The following is a 26,194-nucleotide window of genomic DNA, read 5'->3' on the forward strand; positions in this document are numbered from 1 at the left end:
TTATCTTTGTCTTCCTTTTTACAGCTTCCCTTTGTTAGCAACATTGAAGCGCCTTTTGTTGACGCTGGAGCGCCTCCTGTCAGCCAATCAGATGACTTCCCAAACTTTCCTTTGCCACCCAAACCCACAAATGTCTGCACAGTTCTGGATAAAAATGCCATGCGTAGCTACACCAAATGATCCACGCACCACTCAAATGAATGTCCCCTTAAAATACAAGCGGAATACAAGCGGAATGATTGGCGATTGACTTAAGAATTTCATTGCCAGCGATTGCTCTGTAACTGTTGTGCATATGACAATAAAACCATCTTGAATCTTGAATCTTGAATCTTGAATCTTGATGAGATGCCCCTCCGTAGCCTATTGCTCTTTGTTTTAATAAACATAGTATAGTAGAATTAATTTACTGTTCATAAGAATGTAGAGACCTACATTCTTAGCAGTGGCCAGTGTTCTTCAGATATGAAGCACTACAATGTTTTTCCTAAGTCCTTCCTCAATGCACACGTATTATCCCTGCTTAAATCAGGAAGCAGCACGGCCAGATAACGTAAACGAGGATGAGCTTATTGTCTGGAGTGTTACGAGCAGTGTGTTGACTGTCGGTTCTTCCAGTGCATAGCGGCCGTTGATGTCTTGGACTATATTGCTCAACGGGTTGGTTATGGTCATTACTCTTCTGCAGTCAAATGTAAGTCATCAGGATTAACATTCTGTTTATTGCACTTCATTAACCCTTGTTTGAGCTCTAGCGTGCAAGTTATCGAAGCTATTTAAAACTTTTCACGAAATCATTCGTAATCAGTGATTTGTTTAGCGTCACCAGTGAGGCAGGGTCCTCTACCTTTAGCCTACAGAATACGAGTACTCGACATGGAATTTGTTCAGATTCATCATCACATGCTCTGGGCAATAAAACTTGGTTAAAGTTTATTTTTCTTATAGTGTTATTGAGATATGTTTTTGAGATGATTCATGCTGTGAAGACAACGTTCAGGCGACAATGGTTCGATTGTTGAGAATACTGTATGAGTGAGGAATATTATGGCTACAGTGGCTCATGCCAAATCCCAACTAAGGACGATGACAGCCTCTTTTTGGAAGACCCTTTACATATTACAAAACTACCGATCAATCAACCGACTTTATTTAATGGTTTGTAAGTGACTCTGTGTTGGTTGTGAACCTTGTGCAGGTTATTTTGGCAATCAATTCTGTTGAGAGATACCCAGTGTAATGTAATGGATACTTATTGTAATTGATTCATAATGACCGAAAAGACTACTGTGTTGTTGCCTATTTATATTCATTTAAGTACTGGCAGGATATAGGCCATGTACAGGGTTTTAAGAGGACAGGGAGATAAATGTGCATGTTCAGTTTGGTGCTGCCTCTTATGATCTGGTTTAGAGGGTTTCCTGCCTGAACTCTTCTAAAATCATATGTTCCTTACCTCTGATCAGCATGTCATGCTTTTGGTTCTGCAGCTATAATGAATTGGTGCTTGTGTGTCATGTGAATGCTTGCAAATACAAAGCTATGCAGTATGTCGGTTTCTTAACCAGCTTATGATATGTAAAGTATGTGTTGGTACAGGATGTTGCTTGATTATGTTAATTATCGCAAGTTCAAACAGGGTAATCCAAAATTCCTAAATGTGCCAGTTTCAACAGTGTTTTTTCAGTGACCTATAGTATCTGTCTTCAGACTTATCGGTCTTTAGTGAGTATCTGTCTTCAGCACACATGAATCCAATTTTCCCCAGAACTGCCCTCAGGCAGGGAAATGAAATTAAAGTGAGATCCGTTTATCTTTTTTCTCTTGAGGTGGCTGCATTAGTAGAGTAGAAGAGCTTGTACTTGACATTACCACAGCAGTCTATCAGCCAACTATGTTTTTGAGGTAATGCCATATCTCTTTTAATTGTGCCCTTTTAATGATTTCTCTGAAGGGCACTCTCTTTAATTTAGTTTATTGCCCTAGTGATCAGGTGAGCACTGTTCCAGGCTTACAGGCCTCTCTGCTTGTTGTTGTGTATATCTATTATAAGGTGAGATATTAAGCAGGATATCATGTGCTCTGTGGCTTGTTAGCCAGCTGCTCTAACCTTGGCTAAAGCAAAAACACAGAATAATGACTTGCATTGCACAAAAAAGAAGGAGTTACACTTTTCTCATGTCTCTTACGGAAAATACTGTATCTTTCCTGCAAATCACAGATCCCATACTCAGATGTAACTCCACCATTGTGAGGTACAGAGGCACATCCCTCAGTTTCTGATGGCAGATCACCTTCCCTCAGGCTCAGGGTTATTGGAAGCATGCATTGTTGTCGGAGCATCTAGTGATAAGCTCAAGGATATTTACCAGGTAAAGCAAATTAGCTTCATCATCATCATCATCATTAACATCATATTATGTGCAATTTTCTTAGATTATAACAGTCTTGGTTGTTAATGAAAAGCAGAAATGTTTGGTGAAATGGATTATTCTCTCAGTCTCTACCAAAGGGCAATGGGACAATAGACTTCCCTCTTTTAGACCCAGAGGTCCTTCATGTGCACGTGCCTCCGTTTGTGACCAAAGAGAATGCTGGTGAGCCGCATGGCCACAGTACCTTCAGTAGAGTCCAGCGTCGACGCTCCTTCATCAAGAAGAAGAAAGAGAGGCCTGTGGTGGCCCCCAGTGATTCTGGAACAGCGGGTAGTGAGGGGGCCACTGAGGATGTCAGTGTCCCCAAAGACATCGACCTCATGGCTCTGCCTCAGCTCTGTTTTCCAGGTGAAGGCCAAAGGCCAGGAATCATCACAACTGTATTTGCAATATTACTGCATTATTATTATTATGTCAGAAACATTAGACGAACATCTTTATCTATGCTTTCACTCTAGCAATTATCTCAAAATATTTGGTAAGAAATTTGAGAGAAAATATTCTTTCCTTTCATAAGGGGGGCTTCAAGTAACAAATGAACTGAAGGAAGAACGTTTCCACTTTCTTGTCTTCACGGATGTTTTCGGTAACCAAACCCATGGAGTGGTTGTTCAGTGTTTTAGACCCTGTAAGGTAAGAACATACATTTTTTTATTTCTTTTTACTGAATAAAGTATGACAAATTCATGGGGTAAATACTCTGTCCTTGATGCCATTTTGTGCCGAATACTATATCTTACTATTTATTTGTCACTTGTGTCCTTTTAGGAAGGGGCAGTGCTCTATCAGAATGGACACTGGTCGTCCTCTAAGACCCCTAAGCTCTACGCTGCATATGCCATCTGTGTCATATCTAAGCATCCCTACTACAATGCTCTCAAGGACTGTCTGTCATGGTAAGGATCAGCACATCTTCAATACATTCATATGTCTTCTGTACTACTCAAATCCCTCATTGTCTTGTGTACTTTAGTTTGCTAGTTCAGCTCAGAACATGCAGGATGTCAGACTTTGAAGAGCGGGTGAAGGAATTTGCTGCCAAACTGGCACTAGTGCCCATTCCACCCCCTGGACAACTTCATGTGGTGAGCTGCTTCAGACCATTATTCATGGAACATATGAAAACTACTAACTGAATTTTGTCATTGATGATGTATTTATTAACACCTGTCCAGATGTTCAACCTGAGGCCCCTGATGATCGTTCTCCCGTCCAGAGAGGACAAGGAGCACCCTGCTGTAGATCTAGACCTCCATCTGCCATTTCTTTGCTTTAGACCCAGAGAGCTTCTGCAGGTGAGCTAACAGGTTCTGCTTCAATGATTATGCAACTTGAGCTACATCTTGCACCTGAAACCTTTTCCTTAGAATCATCCCTGCATCTTCAAAACCCAAACAGTTAATTGCTTTACTCCCCTTTCCTGTCTGCTGAGGGAACAAATTAATCACCTTGAAGTGCATTGCATAGGATAGACAACAAAAGCATTGTGAATGCCCCTAACATATGTTGAGTCATACACTACTGTATACAGTTAATGTGTTCTACACAAGATTAAAGGCCAGAGGGTAGCCTTGGGTATTTGTAGCCCAGATATCCTCTATTTGAATACCCTATCTTTGTCCAGATCATCACCAGTATCCTGATGGAGCAGAGGGTGGTGTTCTTCTCTGTTGACTGGGCACGCCTCACCCTGATGGCAGAATGTTTCATGTTCTACATCCACCCGCTCCACTGGCAGCACCCCTTTGTGCCCATCCTCTCACGTCAGATGCTGGACTTCGTCATGGCCCCCACCGCATTTCTCATGGGATGCCACCTGGACCACTTTGAGGAAGTTGCAGCGGTAAGACTGCGGCTTCTCAAATCAAATACATAGAACCATTGTGAATTATGGTTTTGATTGCTTTATTGGATGAGTGTCTTTTTTAATTTCCAACAGTTGAGATGTCATACTGTAGCAATAGACCAAAGAAAGCTTGTATGTAAATGTTTCAGAACTCTCTTATTTTCTACGACAGGAAACAGATGACCTGATTTTGATTAATATTGATGATGGAACAGTGTCTTCCTCATGTTCAGAGACTGTTGACTTACCAGATATCCCATTTGCCTCAGCAGAGTGTTTAACACAGAGGTAAGACTGTGCTCTGCACTGTGCCAAAGTGCCAAAATACAACTGAATAATGACAACCATATGTGTTGCAGTGATACTTGTGAGAAGGAGAAAATAAAATCAGTTGGGACTTAACATACTTGCACAATACTCTACTTGCACAATACTCTTGTATAATGTTTTTCATGTGGGAGTGAATACTTTTTTCTCGATTCTCTATAGGAGTAAGAGCCTTCAGTTGCACTATGATCTGGAGGTCTGTCACCAAGGCACCAGTGCAGACATAAATGAGTTGCGAATGCAGAGAAGACAATGGCAGCATAACCTAAACAGGGAAATCCAGAAGGTTACCCTGGAGCTAATTGTCAACATATTTAGGTCAGTCACTTTACTGTTGTTTAGTCAAGTGTCTGGAGTGCTTCATATCATTAAAGGCACTAATGTGGTCTGTGTATTAGTAATCTTCCATTGTACTGCTGTCTTTATCAGGGAGGTCAGTGGCCATCTTAACTATGAACACAGAGTGTTTAACAGTGAAGAATTCCTCAAGACCAGGGAACCAGCAGATCAGCCATTTTACAAACAGGTGACTGTTGAAGTATTTTCTCAGATCATACTATCACTATAAAGACCATGACTCTTATGATGTATTCGTTCCTTGTATATGGTATAGGTCTTGGAAACACACATCTTTCATTCCTTCCTCAAAGATCGCCTCAATAGGAAGATGGATGCTTTCACACGCATGGAACTCAACACTCGCTCAGAAACACAAAAGTAAGCTCTCACGTACAGTACAGTAAGTGATTCCTGCCCTGTCAGCCTATGTTCACTATCCTAACTCAAAATGCAGAAGTTTCGAATTCACATTTTACACATGGTTCCCTCTTTTGGTCATACTTGAATGTTCCTACATTCCTATAGAATGAAGGCGATGGTTGACAACCCTCGGAGGCCCACGATGCAGGAAATGGCCCGAAAGTACAACACCCCAGAGAACCATTTGAACAACAGACTGGGGATGAGCCTCCCCGACCTAGGAGAGGAGCGCCCCATGAGCCTCCCAAGACAAACCTCGCTGAACAAGATCATCACCCCTGAGTGTGGTGAGAGGACTGCACATACTGTAGTTCCAAACTGACACACTCTTTTTATATATATATATATATATATATATATATATATATATATATATATATATATATATATATATGTGTGTGTAAATATTAGAATAGTGTAATCATATTCAGAAAACCTTTTTAATTCACCAAGGACCTGATATTATGCCTTGATTCTATAAGAGAAGTTATAAATATGTGTTATGGGATTTTGTAGGATGATAACAATTTTCAGACTACTAACAAAGTATTTTGTGTGTTAAAATTATATTTTAAGTTGCATATTGACTATTAAAGTGCCAACATCCTTAAATATGGATTTGACACCTCCGTTGTCTCATGAGTTAATACTCGCCTTTTATGAAGCCTATAAGATTGATATATATATATATATATATATATATACATAAGCTTGAGCTCATATTTTTTTACGTCTCACTTTTTTTCTCTGTTCCTATGCAGCCCTCAAGATACCACCAAAGCTTGTTAAAACCTTCAAACTGCCGGAGTTTCCCCCTCCCATGGCTTACCACTATGTGCAGCAGTACTATAACGAGCTGATTATCTTACTGGGCAAGGCCATCTTCTGTGTTCCTCCTGAGAACTCCATGCTCCTGGCCCGGTACTTCTACCTACGAGGCTTTATGAACACTGTCTGTGCTAAGCGCCTGGATGCCCTCAGTGACTTCCAGAACCTGTACAAGACCGACATCGAGATCTTTCCCACTGACTTGGTGAAGACGCTGGTGGACTCGCTGCAAAAGGATGAGCGCTCACAGGCAGATAAGCGGCCTGAACTCAAGCGGCTCATCTGCAAGGTCAAGAAAGACAACGAGATAGTTCTGGTCCAACCAGACGACCATGTGAAGAAATTTAAGCTGCCCAAGAATCACATGTTGCGGGAGGACTTTGTGAAGGGCATTCAGGAGTCTGGGATTGTGAAAGACGTGGCAACCATCCATCGGCTGTTTGACGCACTCACTGTTGGTAAGTGAGGATGAATATTGAGAGGCCTCTTATTAACATGAAATGGAAATGGATGGGCACATGTAGTGTGGTTGTTCTAATCTGAGAACTGGCATGATATTGGTAATGTTGATAGAAATGATTGTCATGCACTGTATGTGATGGAAAAAGGCTGTATGAAGAATTGGGGGTTGTCGAACTAACCTTACTTTGTCTAAGTGGATGGCTCTACATTTTATCAACTCAGGCTCATGACTTGTGCTAAGCAGACATCATTTTTATGGTGATAGGTTTAAGTTGTTGCCAGAGATGAAATTGAGTTGAGTGACTTTCATGGAGGTTGCCAGCTTTTTAAGCCACTTTGAAAATGCAGATAGTCATTTTTATTGACTTGTTACTACAGTCCATTACAGTATGTAATCTACCTTGGAAACAACAATGTACAGTATTATCTGATTATCCCTCAATTCACTTTAATAGAATCTTTTAAGGTTGACTTGAGTTTGGATGCAGCCGTGAAGGTTTCCTCCAAATCAGTTTTTTACGTTGACCCCTCTGTGGATGGTAAGACAAAGACTGTGTAGCGTGCCTGCTGCTCCATCCTGTCGTATGACTAGTTTTTGTGACTCTTTTGCATGCCATGTTACCTTTAATCCCATACTCATCTATGCTTGGATTGAGCAAAAATGTCACTAATTTGGAATGAGATGTTAATGGCTGGCTGACATTTTAGCCTCCTCCTCCCTCCTTTAACAAGAGCTTGCACAAACATCATACAACTATAAGAAATGAATGCATTTGCATGGTTTTTATATGTGTTTAATTCTCTTCTGAGGCTTCAACTTCAAGACTGGATTCACACCACATAGTACAATGGGTCCTTATGATCCTATGACCTAACACGTGTTCCTAACACATGATCCTATGACCTAACACAGTCATATTTTCATCTTTGATGATTCTAAGCGCACCAAACCCATCTCTGTTGACAGGCCAGCAGAAGCAGATAGACCCGGAGGTGTTCCGTGTGTTCTACACCTTCTGGAAGGAGACAGAGGTAGAGGCCCAAGATGTGCACCTACCAGCTGAGGTCATTGAGCACTTGGACAATAATGAGTGTGTCTATAAGCTGTCCTGCTCAGTAAAAACCAACCATGGTGTGGGGAAGATCGCCATGACTCAGAAGAGGCTCTTCCTGCTCACTGAGGGAAGGCCAGGATTCGTAGAGATCACCAAGTTCAGAGATGTAGAGGTTTGTTTACTACATGTAGTAATGCTCTGATTGATTGTTTTAAAAGTGACTTACATTTACATTGCATTCTTTCAGTACATTGCCTTGATTACACATTGTATTGGCTACCCTCAAATGCAAATGTGTCATCATCATGACAATGATACATCTGACTGATATATTATCCTCAAAAGGAGGTGAAAATATCTTCCGCTCCTTTCCTGCTGTTGAGAATCCCGTCCCTGAAGATCAAGAGCAGCCAGCGGAAGGAGATGTTTGAGGCCAACCTGAAGTCAGAGTGTGACTTGTGGAACCTGATGGTGAAGGAGATGTGGGCTGGGAGGAGGATGGCAGATGACCACAAGGTACAAGATAAATGTTTACATGATCTCTCAAAAATCTGTTTTTTATTTCTAGTTCTGGAAGTCTTAATTTCACATCTTGTGCCTCTGTTGTGGTTTTATGGCTCCAAGATACAAGGGAAAATCTCTTTTGTCCACCTGAGGTCACTACAGTTTCTTATCTCAAAACCATGAACTTTCCAACCACATTTTACACTTGGGAAAGCAAAACACAGCCCTTGTCGTTTCCTACAGGCTTCCTCTGCCGTGGAAAAAATATCTCTCTTCCCCTTTTCTGGCAAGCGCCAAGTAAATATTAAACAATCTAAATTAATGAGTTATAATGTTTGTAGATGGTTTATAATTAATAATAAACTGGTTATAAGTGATTTATTAACTAATTATAAACATTTATAAATCCTTTACAAATGTGATTCTAATGTAAAGTGTTACACATTCATTTTCCATGCCCTATGAACTCTATGAACATTGCAATACAGGTCTGTATACATTTTGAATCATGTTGACATTTTTACAACCTCTTATAGGACCCTCAGTACATGCAGCAGGCTTTGACAAATGTCCTTCTCATGGATGCCGTTGTTGGTTGCCTTCAGACTCAGAAGGCAATATTTGCTGCCTCAAAATTGGCATACTTTGACAGAGTGAAACATGAAGGTATTGTTTGTTATTCAGCATCTAACAACCAATGTATGGTGTATGTTCGTTTGAAGGATATTGACTCATTCTGAGATGGCATTGAGGAAAACCGTTATGTATTATAACTCTTTGTCGTGTTTCTGTTTCATTCTTGGTAAGCAGTGCCTATGATGGTTCCAAAAACAACATCTGAGACTTTGAAGCACAAGATAAATCCATCCTTAGACCTTGTGGCTTCCCAGACTGTACACGTCTTACTCTACACGCCAGGTGGGGGAGAAAGCCACATTACTACAGTAGTTTATTGGTTATATTAGTCATATTGGAATGAAGCTAACTATAGGTTTGAAATTAGGTTTTAATTGTCCAATTAAGTGCATTTCCAGTTAGTATATTATATGAAAAATGTTTGATTAACATTGACTAGAACAAGGCCAGTTACAGTATGTACTGTACATTGTCCTTGGAAGTCACAAGATAACATCACAGTGAATTGTGTTAAATTAACCAATTCCACATTAGTAATGCAGCTGAAAACAGAGGTGCTTTGAGGCCCTAATTGTTGGCTGTGAATACCCTAGGGGAAATTGTCCAGATAACCCTAATTGTTTTTCTACTCTGTTGTAAGCATTCCTTTCATTTCTTCACCCTTGGCAAGTGTGGGAACAAAAGTTTCATGCAAGTGTCGAGACAAATGTTTTATGATTAAATATTTAATGTTTGAGTATATCCAAATGACCAACCATTGCTTTGTACACAAGAAAGCTATGTTGCGTTTCAATTTAGGATGAAAATCTAGTCTTTTCTCTGTCTTTCCAGGCCAGTTAAGTTACTCTGAGGCAGATGGGGATGGGAATCCCAAGCTGTGGTGTGCCCTCAATGGAGGCAGGGTGATGGTTTTCGATGCAGCCAGTTGGTCCATGCAGCAGAACTGTATTCAAGTCGGATCTTCACAACTGGTAAGATAATTTCAAGGTACATATAATATATACATGATGCCATAAGTAGGGTTGGGCGGTATCCATTTTTTCACACCTTTTATACTGTCCTCAAATTTTATTGAGTATTACCGAGTATTACCAAGACATTTTTTTTAAATAACGTTGCAGGGGGCTGGCAGGAGTCGTCTTTGCTCCATATATTTAATATACATTGAAAAACTGAATTATTTATGTGGTGACTGCTATGACAGTTTGCATACTGTATGACATTTAGCCTAAACAATAATTTAAACTTTACATCCTGATCACAGCTTGACAAATGAAACTAAACAGTTGGATAGCATAATATGATAGCTATATGATGATAGCTATAGGCTATATGACATAGGACATGAGACAAGTTATATTATTACAAATGCAGCTTCTTATTAAGCTATCATTTGTCTATAAAATATTTAGTTAGTTACCGTTATGAGACTGTGCTCTGGGAGTCCTAATTCCACTTGCTTCTTTTTGAGCTCTCTTTTTCAGGGCCAGCTGAGAGAAGGTGGCGGTAATGGCACGGCAGACTCCGAGGGCCCGCTCTGTCAGTTGCCTGTAGTCTGTAGGCAGTGACTGTAGTTTCCAATCGGGTGTGACAAAGTGGACGGTTAATGACCCCCCCCCCCCACTGACTTTGAATAGAAGAATAGCAAACCTCTGGTCTCCGGATGAATATTTTTAAAAAGTCCACACTAAATATGGGTCTCATTTACTTTTTACAATAGAAGAAGGTGTATAGTTTGATGTAGTGAAGGTTTGAGGAGTGTACATTTCATAATTTCCTTTAGAAGTTGGAAAACTCCTATAGAACTGATAATCCTAAAGGGCATGAATAGAAGTATACTAGACCTGCCTGTAAATTATCAACCCTAAATACTACAAGCCTCTTCTTAGAGTATGTCATCTGAGCTGTGTCTCTGATATATTCTTAAAAAAAACAAAAACAACTTCTAGCTTTATCCAAACTCCCAATCCAGCCAGAGAGGTATTAAGCATGGTCTCTCAATGGGAGACGAAAAACCCCAGTCATTCACTTGCATCTGTCTGCTACAACGTAATGACAAATGTTGTTTTCCTATTGAGGGGATATTCTCTGATGTAAATTGATATGCAAAGAAGGGCTGACTGGTTAAAATCGGTTTTAATTTGGTTGGTGGTTAAGTTTCCCATTACTGCCATTGACTTCAGATTCTAAGACTAACTAAATGTTACAAAGAGTCCTTACAGGTTACAGATGCCCTTTGAGGTTACATTGAGTCCCTTCAGGTTACATTGAAGTCCTAACATTGGTTACATAGAGTCCATTACAGATATCTCTCTCTCTTGCTTGCTGCTTGTGTTGATGATGATGCCATCTGGTGGTAGCTAATATTTCACTGAACTGGGGTCTCACCAAAAATGTAGAGGTGTGGTGTTATGGTGCGTTCTAATCATGTCGGAATGTTAAGTTTCCCTCTCTGAAAAAGGCACATGAATGAGCCTCGAAGTCTGAAAACTTGCGGTAGAAGGATGATACCTGAGTTTACGAGTTGTGACATTTTCTGTAACCTTTCACCTTGTCAGGAACAGTCTGGTTCTCCAGGCTACTTTATGTGTCCAATCCTACATTATACCATTCACATCACAGGAGAGTTATCCTGAGTATTGTGCTGAATACTTTTAATTTCTTTTGTGCTCAGAACTGCATGCTGGGATTGGATCAGGATCAAGTATGGATTGGCTCCCAGGATTCCACTATTTACATAATTGACACCCGCAGCATGTCCTGCAATAAGCAGCTGACAGAGCACAGGCACGATGTCATGGACTTTGCCGTGGAGGAGAGGAGTGACCAGATGAGGTAAAATACAATTAGCACTTTTCCTATTCATAATTAATATATTTCAATTTCAATTTAATGACACCATAACAGCCTTTCCAAATGACCGAAACACTGCAAGACTCTAGAGTCAGAAAGTGCTGGGGATGTTGTGCTGCCTATTCTAAGCAGCAGATGGCAGCAGTGCACACAAGAAATACGCCCTCAATGAATAGTCAGTTTGTATGAAACCACATTCAGGCTTCGGTATGAAACTTGTTTTCAATCATATCATCCCCCCTCCTTCCAGCCAAACGCAGGCATACTCCTGCAGTGCTGATGGCACAATCATTCTGTGGGACTGTGCAACACTGAAGGCGAAAAAACAGTTTCAAGTAAGCTGTGAAAGCCTCATGTCAATTCAGATCTTCAATGGAACACTATGGTGCCGTAAGTACACTCACAGTTATGTCTGTGACAACTACCATGTCTGGACTGTCATCTAACAAGCAGAGCAGTTTATGACCAGCAGTTTACCTTTTGGTAACACCTTATTTTACAGTATTGTATTTACAGTACCAGGCATTTACTTAGAAAGTACAGTGTAAATAAATAATTCCCTAATAATTACATTATAGCAGTTTAGCTTCTTTGAGATTAATTGATACAGTACAAGCACCGCCATATATCATTTGGTACCAGGTAAAGTAGTTACCAATAGTATTGAATCCTTTTGAAGGAAGGAAGTACCAGCTAAAACCGAACTGTGAAATAAAGCTTGACCCTGTTTTTTTTGCCATTGTTATTTGACTAGGTGCCAGAGATGGCATAGTTGAACTAAGGAAGAATGGAACACCTCATCGTAGGATAGGTAGTGTTCCCACTGAGTTCAGCAGTCTCATCCTCTTCTTAGAGGTAGGTGCCCTTTATCCCACCCTGTCTGAGTCTCATCTGTCCTTCCAAACGTCATTTGGTTTTGCAGCCTGCCAATCCTCAGTTTCCTCTAGTTGTGCAGTGTCACGAGTGAGAGCTTACAGAGACGTCTGTGTTTTTCAGAAGGGCCAGTTATGGACGAGCTGTGCTGATTCAGATGTGCTCTGTCTATGGCACTCCATAGACCTGACTAAACCCTTTAAGATGATCCAGCTACAGGACTGCACAGGGGTCAACTGCATGATCAAGGTTAAGAATCAGGTGAGTTCCAGGTCTTGGTTTGATGTTCACATCCACTCTGCATATTATTTTACTATGCTCTAGAATTCAAAAAGCTATTTCAAAGGAGTGGTTACAATATATTGGATAGAAATCATAACAGTCTGTATAATCTACAATCACTCATCTCTCTCCTTGCCTAAAATAAGAATTAAAGTTGTGTAACGCAATGGTTGATCTATAGCGTGATGTAAATCTGAACAGCTGCAGAGCCTCAATGAGCGTATCTGCTTCATCTCATTCCTTGTTTCTCCTCTTTCAGATTTGGGTTGGCTGCAGCGCACCAAGAAATGGCAAGGTGAGGGGGAAGATCTATGTGGTGGACACAGAGACCCACAGTGTGGAGAAGGAGTTGATAGCCCACACAGACAGTGTTCAGGCACTGTGCTCTGCTGAGAACCGCTATGTCCTCAGTGGCTCTGCCTACCAGGATGGCAAAATTGCCATTTGGAAAGTGGAGTAGAGGAGGAGTGCAGAAGACCCAAAGGAGTCTTAAAAGTCTGAGACAGAGGCGATAGAGACTACAAACTGATGCATCTCAGAGAGAAAGGAAGTCAATGTGAGGGCCATGTTTGATCTAAAATATGTCTCATAGAAAAAGGACACACACACATCACATCTCACATGCCTCAATACAGTGGTGAGACTCAGGGAGTAAGCTTACCTGATAATGAGGAACCATGTGGAGAGTCATGCCTCTCTCTAAATTTCAATGTTCAGGACTGTCTCTGATTTACTCTGAGGCTGCACTATCATTCCTAAAACAGACTGTATACTTATTATGAAATGTGAGAAATATCTGCTGTCTGTGTATCTACTCTGCTGTCTGTAAATGTACATATTTGCACCCAACAATGAAATATGTTTACTTGAATGTGAAACATCTAAGCCATCCTTTGTTTGTTTGCTCTTATCTTTCGATACTCCTCATGCTAAGGGTTAATTTATCACAATAAATATGTATTTTGTGACGCTGCCTTGGGTGTGAACAGATCAGTGTTTCTGTGTCTTACTATGGCAGGCATTGTGATCATAGGAGAGCATTCTTCTCGCCCATTTAGTAGGCAGGGATTTGGTGATCCAGCAGAGAATTGTGGGAGGCTGTTCTGAGACACCAATGGACTTTGGAATGGGCCTGCTGTGAGTAGCAGCATTATGCAGGGAGGTCAATGGAAGGAATTTTTGAGATGTGTCTATTAGACAATGAGAACACACAGCTTTCCAACTCTCTTGCTGTGGGTGTGGGTGTGAATGACATGCTAATCTATGTAGCCACAGAGAACTGCTATTTGTACTGCTTGTTTCAATACTGTAAAGGTTGCAAGGCATCTCTTGTCAAAGTGTTTTTGCAATGAAAAATAATATTTTTTTTATGTATTAATTTGTATAATCAGTGTTGTTACGTCTTGTGTGTTAATTCCATATGCATACATCTCATCTATCAATAAAAACATGTTGCCACTCAATCAACTTTGCCCTTGGTTTCATCAATGCATTAACTACCTAAATACATGCACTGATGCACACTATTGGAATTCTACCATGACTTAATAAATGACCATCATCATTCAATCATAGAAGGCTTGGTGAATTGAATTGCAAATCTCCATTCAATAAGTTATTTGGCAGAAACACGACTAGTTTTTGAGAGTCTTGTCACCTGAAATGGCCAGTCCACTAAACTCTATGGACGCTTCTACTGGTCATGGGCACTACACACGTCAGCCATATTGGAATGATTAGGATGCAATGCTGTAGCGTCAGTGGGAACAGAGAAGGGAGCACGGTGTTGTGAAGAAACGAAGAGGGAACCCCACACAGATACAGCTACGATTATAACGGGATTTCTACACACTTGCAGGGAAGATAGTCGTAACACGAAATTAGGTGTGATTGTTGAGCATCGATATTACAGATATACGTAAGTAAACATGGCCAATATATTTTGGAAATATGTGGGGGAAATGAAATAACTTTAACGTTAGCCAGTTAGCATAGGAGTAACAGACCCAGACAATGAAGGGGTTGCAGTCATTCGGTTTTTGAGTTCCTTACTTGCTACTATTTACGTTCAGTGAGAGAATATGGTCATATGGAGGTAGTTTGCATCCTAAGAGGAGTTATACTGTCATGCCATTGTTCAGAACAAATGAGTGCACTATTCGAGGATGGCATTGTACTGCTGCTCGAGATGTCAATTATTTGGATTGGATACGACCCTCTATGAGTAAAAAAGCAAAGATGCGTTGAGTATGTACCCTGTACACAATCATTAATTCAGTGCATGTAAATTAATTATCTGCAAACAGTGGTGCAGTACGTCCGAATCCCCTCACGCCTATAAGTGCAAGGTTCAGGGAACAGAATTCCTCACTTAAATAGAATGCAGTGGCAACGTCCATTCTATATCTTTGATAATTCCTGTGGTCATCGGGGGAATGTAACAATTTTGTAAGTGAAAATATCCAAGAAAGATCATTTGTAACAAGTCGAACTCTCATGATTGTTTAGATTGGTTACAAAATATTGCAACGTTTGTGTTGTAAGCTGCTCCTTATGCTTGTGTACAGTTGTGTATCATGCTTGTAGCACAATTCCATTTGAGTAATGTGCATTGATTGGAAATTATATTTATAATTTTCCAACAGTATATTATTCTTTTTTTCAGACTGTATATTGGCCTTCTTTTAATGAAGAGTAAGCTGAGAGTTGCAGCATTCAATGGGAAACCCTTACCCTCCGCATTTGGCCAACTTTACAAATATAGCCTTTGGTACAATGTCTACACGAGCCACAGACATTGTATGCTTTACACTGGTTCAGTTCCAGCAGTATGAGTTAATGTGTATACATAGTAATAATGTTATGTCTTTACATCTACCATTAATTGATTTGTTGATGAATCTGGACAACTACTGGCTGTGTTTTCTCTTTTGACTGACTGACTGACTATACAGTACTATTGTCAGCAGCTTGCTTCTTATTATGCATCTGAATAATCTCCTTTTTGTTTTGATGCTTGGTGGTGTAACAAGTTAAAGCTAGTGTGTGAGAGGGAGGGGTTTGTGAGAGAGGGAAAGGAGGGGCAAGGTGTGTTCGCAAGGGGGGTAATATGCTCAATAGCACTGTCAGTAGTGCATTAGGAAGTGAATTGCTGTTGGTTGGATATACTCATACATGAACAGGCTAATATGCAGTTTTGGGATTTTCTTGGCTGCACTAATGCAGGTATGTGTATTGTATAAAGTCCAAGCTGACAGTTTTGGTAAAGCAGTGTTTGGCTTGTTATTGTTGCCGTTGTAGTAGTTGCTCAGAACTGGAGTATGTGTAGGTAGGCTACTTCATGTCGAGGAGTGAGTGTACCTGAGATAAGGTATGAGGAATTTCCTTGTGTCCTCACAATGCAAGCAGTTGCATGTGAAACCTCAGAGACAGGAGAGTATTGCTACACGAACCGAAAGTTACAGTAGCTGGCATCAGGTCTATGCATTCTTTTGTAGAGTAGGCTGTTTATAACAGACCATGAGGCACGCATTATCAACCAAATGCTGTATTGTGTGCAGCGTTCCAAACCCCTGTTTTATTTGTCTATGTAACCTGATGAATTCCAGGACACTTACCTAAAAGTCTTGTGCTGCTTCAGGGCACGTTTTCTGATATGAGTTCATCTAATGACTTGCAATAACCTGAGATAACAGCAGTGATCTTGGGCATAAGTCTAGATATGATTCTGGTCATGATCATATCATTTAAAGAACTGTTAAACTTTGCATTTGTGCCAAAACAATGCTGTATTGCAAATGAATATGTTGTAGCTAGTTTTAGAGCAGTTCTTGGTGTGGTAACTCTGCATATGCACTGTTTGTAGTCTCCTGTAGTTTTTCCTTTGGTACAATGGATACATCACATCTGACTTCCTTGGTGCTTGGTGAGTTGTTCACAGATGAAGACATCAGACTGGGACACAGTATAACAAGCCCCATCCACTATTTGATTCATCCCCTACAAATCCAACACACTGTGTCATGAAAACAATAAAAGTGCAGTCATTTAGTCAATAAATCAGTTTAGATGGTCATTTTGTCAAGACTTGTAAAAGACAAAAAAGGTAAGCCTAGTCATTTTGTAGCAAAGGAACCTTCTCAAGTCTGCACAGCCCTTCAGAGGGCGGTCCAGCTGTTATGCATTGCGTCATAATGTTTTGAGCAAATTCCAATCTCGTTGACTCAGGAAGACTCGAGCCCTCTGTTCAATTAGGCTAGATTGGATCGGGAATATCTAAAGGCATTCCATCAAATCAGATTGTTTATGAACAGATAAATGATCACACTCATGCAATCTTACTTTTGTCTTCTTACTACATTTCTCTAGTGTGATAATCTGTCACAATAAGTAGGGTAAAGAGGCAGCCTGCAGATGTATTTGGGTGTACAGTATACCAAATAATTAAAAGACAGAGTTGATTATGATATCTGTGGTGTATAAAAGTATCTGACTGACCCGTGGATCACTGATTGGTAGGATTAATTTTGGATCTTGTTTTCACTGTTAACCTTGGCATGGTACATTGAGCAAAGTCTAAAAATGCCTTGTTGTTGTTGTTGTTTTTTTTAAACATATGTTTCAGAACTTTTAAATCAATCTGCAATTCTAGGAAACGTGTTTGTGGAGTTTCCAATACCTGGAAAGGCCATCAACAATGACTAAACATAAAAGTGACACTTGCACTGAAATACAGAATTGGTGTATTGGAATAGTAAGGGTATCATATAGGCTGGCTGTCACAACACTTGTAATACAAAAAAGGCTCCTTTAAACCTCTGGAGGCAATACATGTGAAGCTCTGCTTTAGTTGTCTTTACCAAGAAAATTGGACCATCAATCCATACTGTACTGCTCTGTGGCTAAAGAACTATGAACATTGATACCTGTAGATCCATGTCCTCTTGGAATAACTTTTATTATAGCAATTGAATGAAGTCCGAACCGATTGATTTACAATGTATAGAGCTAGGCCTACTAACTGACTTTTGGATGTCAAAAGCTAGGCCAATTGCCTGAGTGACACTCTACTCAATGATTCTGATAGAAGTGTTCAAACATTCTTTATTTTATCTCCTCAAAGATAAGCAGTGCAGCTGCCTGCCACATCTCTACAGCACACCTCAGGCCTGGATACTGGGAGCTTCTGCTCTCCTATGCCATTACTGCAGTGCAGACAAAAATTAAGAGAAGGTACCGATTAGATCCTACACCAGAGCTCAGGAAATGTGGTGGTTTTTGTGGTTCTTTTTGCACAATGGGATCTGCCAGCAGGATACACTCGGTAGGAAGCACATCCTGACTATGGAAATATATAAATGAGCACTGCTCTCTGTGATGATATGTGTTAGAGACATATACAGTATAATCTTTCTTTCACCTTCTGGGATGACATCAATCTATAGTAAATTAGGTACCTTAGGTACCTAGGTACTGTACCTTGAAGGATATATGGATGTCTGGCAGAATTCACTGCTTTTTACTGAGTGAGGAATGCATAATGCAATCTTCTATCCCTGCTTTGTTTGCCAGTTCTTCCCCTCAAGCCCACATAAGCTTTAGGGGTGCCTCAAAGAATAAGTCTCAAATATTTGCTGATGAATATGGCATGTTCTCTTGGTAAATCAGAAGATGGCCATGAAGTGTACCTATCAAAACAAAACTATCTGACTGAATGAATGGCGATATCAGCATGAATATATCCAGTATATATTTATATTTATTTGTATGCTCTTTAAGGCACCAATGAGTTAAACCCTGGAGCTTTTATAAAATTTCACAAATCAGGAGGCTCAGGCCTCCCAGGAATTCAGCATTGAGACCACAGTATACTGTCACACCCAGCACTTATCAAGTCACTACTCGGATGTGAGGACGAAATTACCAAACTCAATTCTTCTGAGCCAACACCTTCATTGCAATACATTCTTATTCCTTTTCAGTAAAGAATCTGCTGCTGATGACCACTTATTTTTGTTGTTGTTGACAACAGCATCAATATCGAAGGCAACTGACTGAGTCCATGATCTATGAAGAGAAACACCTTTTTGCTTTTTGTTGTGTTTTATTGATGTGCAATTGTTTTGTAAGTAAGGCTTGTTATCGAACTAGTAAAGTACAAAAACATTTCAACACGTAATTGCCTTACAGTATTAAGACTTTTTGCAATGCATTCTTTTTGCCATGACGACTGCTTGTTGAAGAAAACAAATCCGAACCAATGTGTTGCCAAAGACAAATTGGATTATGTGATTACAGTAGTTGCAGCCAGAAATTGCAAGTACACCCTGGTGCGTTTTTCCTCCTTTACTGGGTTTGATTCTACCAGGAAAACCTGGGGAACAACTAGGCTAATACTCAAGCTTGTTTATATCATCTCTGTCTACCTGAATATTCTCTAATTCATTTCCTGTGCGTTGGTGGCATGCACAGACAATGATGAAGTAATAGATAGATAGGTAGGTACTTTATTGATCCCTGAGGGGAAATTAAAGTGTTACTCACATCACAAACAACAACAACAAAATAAAGTGACAATAGAATAATGAAATAAAATAGACATCTGAAACATTCTATACAGTAAGAACAGTCTAGTATGATTTAACATCCCTCAGCCTGACTCTGATCATCCTGATTGAGCCAGCCGGAGGGGGACTTGTACAGTCTTATTGCGGCAGGCAGAAAATATCTCCTATAGCGCTCCTTAATGTCCTGCTTGGCAGAATTAGATATTTGAGTCATGTCTCAGGCTAGAGATTGAGTATGTTTTTCTCATGACTAGCGTGGTTTGTTATTATTCAATCTTCAGGTCATTAGGATTGCCCACTGCCAACTCTCAAGAGATGATGGTACAACAAATTTCCTTTGAGTGAAATGGTAGAAAGGTGACAGTCACTGTGATTTTGCGCAGGATAAGCTGTTATTGATTTATATATCAACATAATTGTGCTGAGACTCCAGACCGTTCTCCTGTGTCAGTTTTACAACTGGAACAGTCTGAATGCAATCCAAATCCATGTCCTTTCGAATGAATGTGCCTCAAAGATTGTCCAATTAAGTGAACATAAATGGATTTAGCAACTGTGGTCGAGGTAACATTGGATCAATTTACCTGCATTCTTTAATTTCATCAGCTCCCATTTGCAGCTGGAAGCAATGATACTCTGATGGGATCCTTCAAATTGCTTTCACTCAGCTCATCCTTATGGTTATTCAATTATGAAGCACTGAAATAAAGCATATTTTCAGGCCACAGTGTTTTCGAAGTTCTCATTGATAGTCCCCATAGACTCATAATTAATTTGCCTGAATGCGCAAATATGATTGTCTGTGCAGGGATCTACTAATTTGCATTATTATCTACTAATTTGCCTGTGTGTAAGTGTGTTTCTAGTGTCTCTGTGTATGTATGTGTGAGTTGAGTGGAGATTCTGGGTCTCTCTGGGGTTGGTCTTGTCCTCTGGTTTGACAGACAGGCAGAAACAGATTAGGTCAAGGCAGAAACAGTCTAAGTATGCTACTGTATACTCTGAATAGTTACCGTTTGAATAAGAACAGCTTGCACTAAAGCTACTTCCTGTCGTGACCTTCCCTCCTCCTCAATGCCTCACCTTGGCAGGGTCATTGTTGTCTAGGTGAGTAAATGCAGTGCCTGACAGAGCCATGAGTAGTCTGCTGAGTCAGACCTCATCTCTGGCCCAGGTGTTTCCACAATAATCCATTTTACAACCTGCTGCTGTGTCAGCAAACCCCAGTACATCATCACTGGACAATCACCCAAATCAATCAAACAAGCCAGGCTGTAGTGTGTCAATCTAGAGCCAGCCTGAGGGAGCCATAGTCAGTAATGACACAGTCGACTGGGTCCATTTGAAAGGCTGTGTTTGTCTTCCACACAGACACTGGGGAGCTGTGTTTGGGGTCAGATTCTATTCCCTCCCCTCCCCACCATTCACTTAAACACCCTACTGCAGACAGCTTGAGGGGCAGGTGTTTGGTAGCCTGCCAGCCTGATAGATAGGGCCTTATCGCAGGGGGTGAGGAGAGGACACCTTGAACAGGTTTCACCTGGGCATTTACTGTACCTAACAAAGCTGATATATTCAACAAGCAGGTTTAGAGCTGAATAAACAAGAAGTGCAGTTGCACTGACTGCTTACCATCTTTACATCCTTGAGAATTTGTGATGTCCTTGATTTCATTGTTGACCAAGGAGGATCAATAAAGCTTTTGAGAAATCAAAGAGCAGCGTCCAATCTATAGATTTTCAGATTTGCTTTCCATGCGGATCTCCCTCAACAAATCTTTACATCATAATGATGGTGAGGAAATGTTTAAGGGCAACAGAGAGCCTCTCTATTGACCCAACATACACTGATTTAACACGCTGGAAAGCAAACCGTTATTGAACATTCATTCAGTATCGCAATGCTTTTCACACTGACGGCAGTGATCAAAGAATGACATTGATGCTTTACGCGTTTATAATTAGTTTATAGACAGTTTTTAGTCATACTTTATAGATAGTTATTGGATCAGTTAAACAGCTGTCCTCAGTTCATGACTCATATTAAGTACGCTACACTGATTCTAAACGTCCACATGTCATTTGAAGCTATTATGAGACACCACCTTATTGTTTACACATTGCTTTTAAAAAAAACATTTGATTCCGCCTATTTCCACCCCAGTGGAGCCTTATGTCATCAGGGCTACAGTACTGTTCCTAATCATTGATCATTCGCTCTCTCAGATCATCTCTCCATTATCTCCCCTGCTGTGCCTCCATCCTGTTGTTATGGTTTAGTTAAAAAAATGAGCAGCATTAGCTGGCGAGCTTAGCTGTGCCTGTGTCAGCACTGATAGGGGCCTGCATGTTACTTCTCTGTCTTTCTGATGAAGGGAATAATGCAGCCTCTCCGTATCTCCAAGAGGCCAGAGGAATACTGATGGGCCGGTGTGCTAACTAGGAGCTCTTATCAACGCGCCGCCATCAGCTAGCATGGCTCCGACTTTAATGACCGGAGGATGTAATCTCTATTCTGGATGTTAGGTGGTGACTGGGGGAGCTGAGCTGAATCCAAAACGCTGTGTTGAGAAACACACCGCCCACCGCTTATTAGGTTAATCAGTTATAAAACGGAAACTCAAGCACGTCCCCCCCCCCATTCCACACGGTCTGGATTTTGTACATTTCCGGATTCAATGTCATTCTCTAATGTTTTGTGCCACTTTCACAGTCTGTTCAAAAATGATTCAATAATGGTTGACCCTACACCACCATGCAGGCTTTTGAGCTTTGAAGAGTCAAGTACTGTATTATATTAGGATTAGGGATATTGAGAGGACAGTGTAACCTCAACAGGGACAACAGAACAGGTTGTCCCTGGTGGAGCTGGAAGCCAAGATCCTAGTGCCTTTGGCAATGCAGCCTGCCAATCTCTCGGCTGTGCTAAACACTTGACAGCTAGGGGGCTCTATCTGCAAAGTCGCTGCCTGATATTAATTTGTGCTAATTGTCATTGGACTCCCAGTAGCTTTGAAGAGACCACCACAGTCAGTCCATTTACATGTGTGAAATTCCCAGAATAATGCCATCCTAACTTACTCTTCTCTTTCTCTCTTTCTCTTGCAGATATTTCAAGGATATCATACTACGCGGGTAAGTACTTAAGGATGTTGCCTTCTTGTAATTTTGTGCAATTTTAGTTTCATCATGTCCAATGATTGTGAAGATTGGGGGGAGAGACTTCTCTCATTTGTTGTTGATGGTGCTCAGTGTAGAGAGGCTGGTTGATAGCATGCATGCATTACACACGGCACCTCCTAGACCTGTTTAGATTAGAACAGATTGTGTTTCACTTGAGAGTCCTTTTACAGTGCATAATATGCCAGCATACGGTATGCATTTCCTTAAGGCAACCCATGGCTGTCAGGATTAAAGGCTTCCTTTTAGTGTTCCTCCTGTCATCTTCATACTGTAACTCTGATTCCTCATCAATGTTTAATTTGTTGAAGAATATTTACAGAGAAACATGTTGTAATTTAGCTAAGTATAAGTGGTAGCAAACATCTCACCCAAGGAATAAATACCTCTTCCGGTCAGTTTTGTAATGGTAACATCTAAGTAGTGTCTCAATGTCATGACATTATATGACTTTGAAAACATCTGTCTGACAATAGGAAGTTGTAGTTCCAGTGTGGATTTCTGTGAAGCCTATTATTTTAAACATAATGGGGTTTTGAACCTGATATTCGAGGCAGCCATGTTCCCTGTGGGAGTGTAGCATGACAGAGAAAACACTGCACTGAATTCCCACAGTATTCCTGGGAAACGAAAAGGAGCTGGCTGTGCGGGAAGACAGGTTAAGTGGTGGCATAGTTACATAACATCAACTGTAATGGTAGTATCGATCCCGTCGTCAGCAGTATTACAGTAATCATGCCTGGGATAACGGAGCCAATGCCTATGCCATCTGACAGACATCCTTTAGGATAGGAACCATGCTGCTCCAGCCTGGGTGGTTTCTGTCACCCTGTTGTTGTCAAGGACGCTGCCTTGGCTGCATGTTGTCCTTGGTCCCACGTCCCTGATGGGCTGCTTGAAGAAAACAATAGAAAACAATAGTGCGACACTATTGCTCCAAGGCTTGTATTTTTGTCTGATGCCTTTGGGAGTTCTCACAGCAATAATTCAGTGCTGCTCTCGTTTGGTTGGAGGCCAAGAAATTGATGGTGCACACATTTGAATGTCTAAAAGGACCATAAAACTTCCTACGATCATAGTGCAGAGATCAAAGTGAGATGTGTCCCTGATGACGTTCACTGTCTTGGTTTTGTTTTTCAGTTGTCATGGTAATTATGGTATCAAAAGTCTAAAGTTTTGACTAAGATGTGCTGAAGCAGTGAAGAGAATCAATTAATTGATGTGGCCTATTTTGTGAGGAGAAATTGATCCTTGTTTAGTGCATTCCTTTTACATGTACAACTGACATGTAAATATATTCCCCATTGCAAGGATACATACAGTGCATGTAAAAAGGCAACTGGGTTCCGTTCCACCCCTCTCAGCAATGAATAATTTACTTTGAGGCTTGCTTGATTATCATTACTAGGAAACAGCATTGACTGAGCGTGGGGCAGAGGTAAGTGGGCAGAAACGAGGCGGCTCAAGTTCTGCTTCCTGGATGTCTGTTACGCTGCTCCAATGCATTAAAGTGACTGTACACAACCAAGTGTAGGTTTTCAATGCATCACTTGCTCCTGAAAGAAGATTAGAGGGTAAAATGATTAACAAAAAAGTTCTGTCTAATAAACCATTTTGTTTGCCAATATAGACATTTGAGTGGATTTATTTCTATTTAAACATATATCCTTAACACATATATATATATATATCAGTTTTTTTGGGGCTTTTCACTTCACTTAACTTCATTAAGATTCCTCACCTGTGTATGCCTTGGAGGGAATGGCTGCAAATGGAAAGCGTGAAGAGGAGAGGGGAAGAGGAGAGGGGAAGAGGAGAGGGGAAGAGGAGAGGAGAGGGGAAGAGGAGGAGGGCCTTGCTTTGGCTCATTGCCAGAGGCAGGGGACAGACATGGTTGTAAGTAGGAGGAGGGATTGTTGGCTTGGAATCTGAGTGTTACAGTAGTTGTGACCCTGGTTGGACTTGATTTGCAGCTCTCTCTCCTGGCTAAGAGGCACTGTCCGTTTTGTAAACACGAGAAGAGCTGAGTGAATTTGAGAATGGGTGAGATTAGCATATTAATAACACAGCTCCTCCAATAACACCCCCCCCCCCTTCCCCTTTTCTACTGCCCTCGCTTAGTTTCCTGAATGAAGCTCAGCTCTCTACTTCTCTCTCACCCTACCTCTACTTCTCCCTCTCCCTCCCTCCCTCCCTCACTCACTCTCTCCCTCTCTCTCTCTGTGAGTCACACACAAACCCTCACACTCTCTCCTGACACAGCCTGCTCGGCAGCAATTCGCACCGCAGCAGCAGCTTGGCCTGGATACCAACCAAAGGAGCCTAAGGAAACGTTCTAACGCAGCTGTAGTCTCTTGTACTATCGCAGGATTGTTTTTTTCCCCTCACGTCTTTTTACTACACTGTTTTCCAAGTGCCGCTCTGGATTCATTTTTCAAGGCAGTGAACGCTGCGGGGGCTTTATTTTGAGGCTGGTGCCGAAAGCTGAGTGTGCGTGGATCTGAGGGGAAAGCAAATCAGAAGACAAGGAGGAGCCAACACTGAGCTGTCCCATATTGATTCTCTCTTTCTGAGTGACACCAAACACCTTCTTTGACTCGGATACAGCCTGTCAGGCAGAGTGGAGGGTGGATTTTGGGAAACCTCTGGAGGGTTTCAACTGAGTTGTTCTCTTGGCGTTCCCTCCTCCTCCTCCTCCTATTTAGCACCCTCCTCTCTCCTCCCCTGAGGCCAAGAGGCAGGCCTGTGTGAGCGGGCGAGTCAGAGGGGGGCAGGGAGCAGACTGTGAGGACTGGGGCCAGGGCAGTGTGTGCTCAGGGGCAGGGACAGCAGCCTGGCCTGGCCTCTATGCGGTTGTGGAAGGTCACAGGGAGCCGGCTGGCCGTGGGGCCTGGGATAGAAAAGCAGGTGCTGGGGGCATGGAACGAAGCGGCTGCATCCCCTTATGCTGGGCCAGGGGAGCCTGTGTGTACGCCCACCCTCCTCCACTTCCAAGTATGTACATATAGCAGAGGGCCCATTAGAGATAGATACGTCTCTTTTTCAACGAGTGTGTTATTTTGTGTCATTTTCTTATGGTGGTTTTTGATGTATGAGGATTAGATTGTCGGCTGTTCATGGATGTCATGTCGCTTCTCTAATGGATTGTTAATTCATAGCGCTCTGTTGCTGCTGGATTTCACATGCTCTGCTTTATGCAGGCTTTTTTTTTTTTGCTGCCATATCATAACTTGCCAAGGCAATGCAGTGAATGTCAGTGCCTCTCAGGTACAGCAGTGTCTTCTGCCAAGACCATAAAGACACCATCTCTCATTACCGCAACCTGACAAGTAAGCCAAAGTTAATAATAAGTCATCGATGTGAAAGTAATCCGCACAAGATCATCCGCTGCCCTGTCTTAGGAGAGCTGATGTCGTGTGAACATATTTCATTATGGAGGGGTTAATTCCCATTTGTCTCAAACTGATTAAGTGTCAGCCTGGGCTGTGATTAGTCTGCCTTTGGAGGAGCTGATAACTAGGCCAGGTAACTGCCCAGGCAGTAGCAGCAGCAGCAGCAACTCTCTCTCCCTCGACACTGTGCAGTATCT

The 26,194-nt window shown here is 41.3% G+C and overlaps 2 protein-coding genes across 5 annotated transcripts in view; both read left to right on the plus strand.

Annotated features, from left to right (window-relative positions):
- Positions 1 to 592: 592 nt before the first annotated feature.
- LOC310810990 (DENN domain-containing protein 3-like) lies at positions 593 to 14,313 on the plus strand. Its single transcript, XM_083678946.1, has 24 exons — positions 593 to 694; positions 2,222 to 2,372; positions 2,501 to 2,783; positions 2,953 to 3,068; positions 3,204 to 3,331; positions 3,409 to 3,520; positions 3,611 to 3,730; positions 4,060 to 4,278; positions 4,454 to 4,569; positions 4,771 to 4,926; positions 5,038 to 5,134; positions 5,222 to 5,325; positions 5,473 to 5,654; positions 6,129 to 6,653; positions 7,625 to 7,884; positions 8,058 to 8,228; positions 8,753 to 8,882; positions 9,027 to 9,134; positions 9,684 to 9,823; positions 11,527 to 11,687; positions 11,956 to 12,095; positions 12,460 to 12,560; positions 12,702 to 12,839; positions 13,120 to 14,313. Exons 2-24 carry the CDS (start codon positions 2,283 to 2,285, stop codon positions 13,318 to 13,320), a joined length of 3,798 nt encoding a protein of 1,265 aa, XP_083535072.1. The 5' UTR covers positions 593 to 694; positions 2,222 to 2,282; the 3' UTR covers positions 13,321 to 14,313.
- Positions 14,314 to 14,774: 461 nt separating this feature from the next.
- The window catches only part of ptk2ab (protein tyrosine kinase 2ab), a 52,875-nt gene continuing 41,455 nt past the window's right edge, over positions 14,775 to 26,194 (plus strand). Inside the window, exons 1-2 of one of the 4 annotated variants that reach the window (XM_083678927.1) lie at positions 14,775 to 14,778; positions 22,534 to 22,560. Coding sequence is in view for 3 of the 4 variants with exons in the window: in XM_083678924.1 (XP_083535050.1) it covers positions 25,524 to 25,599 (76 nt within the window). In the remaining variant the exon portion in view is untranslated. Of the gene's footprint in view, positions 14,779 to 16,004; positions 16,086 to 22,533; positions 22,561 to 25,506; positions 25,600 to 26,194 lie in introns of those variants that run through there. The other 3 variants (XM_083678926.1, XM_083678924.1, XM_083678929.1) reach the window with 3 other exon arrangements.

This window comes from Argentina silus (genome assembly GCF_951799395.1).
Source record: "Argentina silus genome assembly, chromosome: 10".
NCBI lineage: Eukaryota > Metazoa > Chordata > Actinopteri > Argentiniformes > Argentinidae > Argentina > Argentina silus.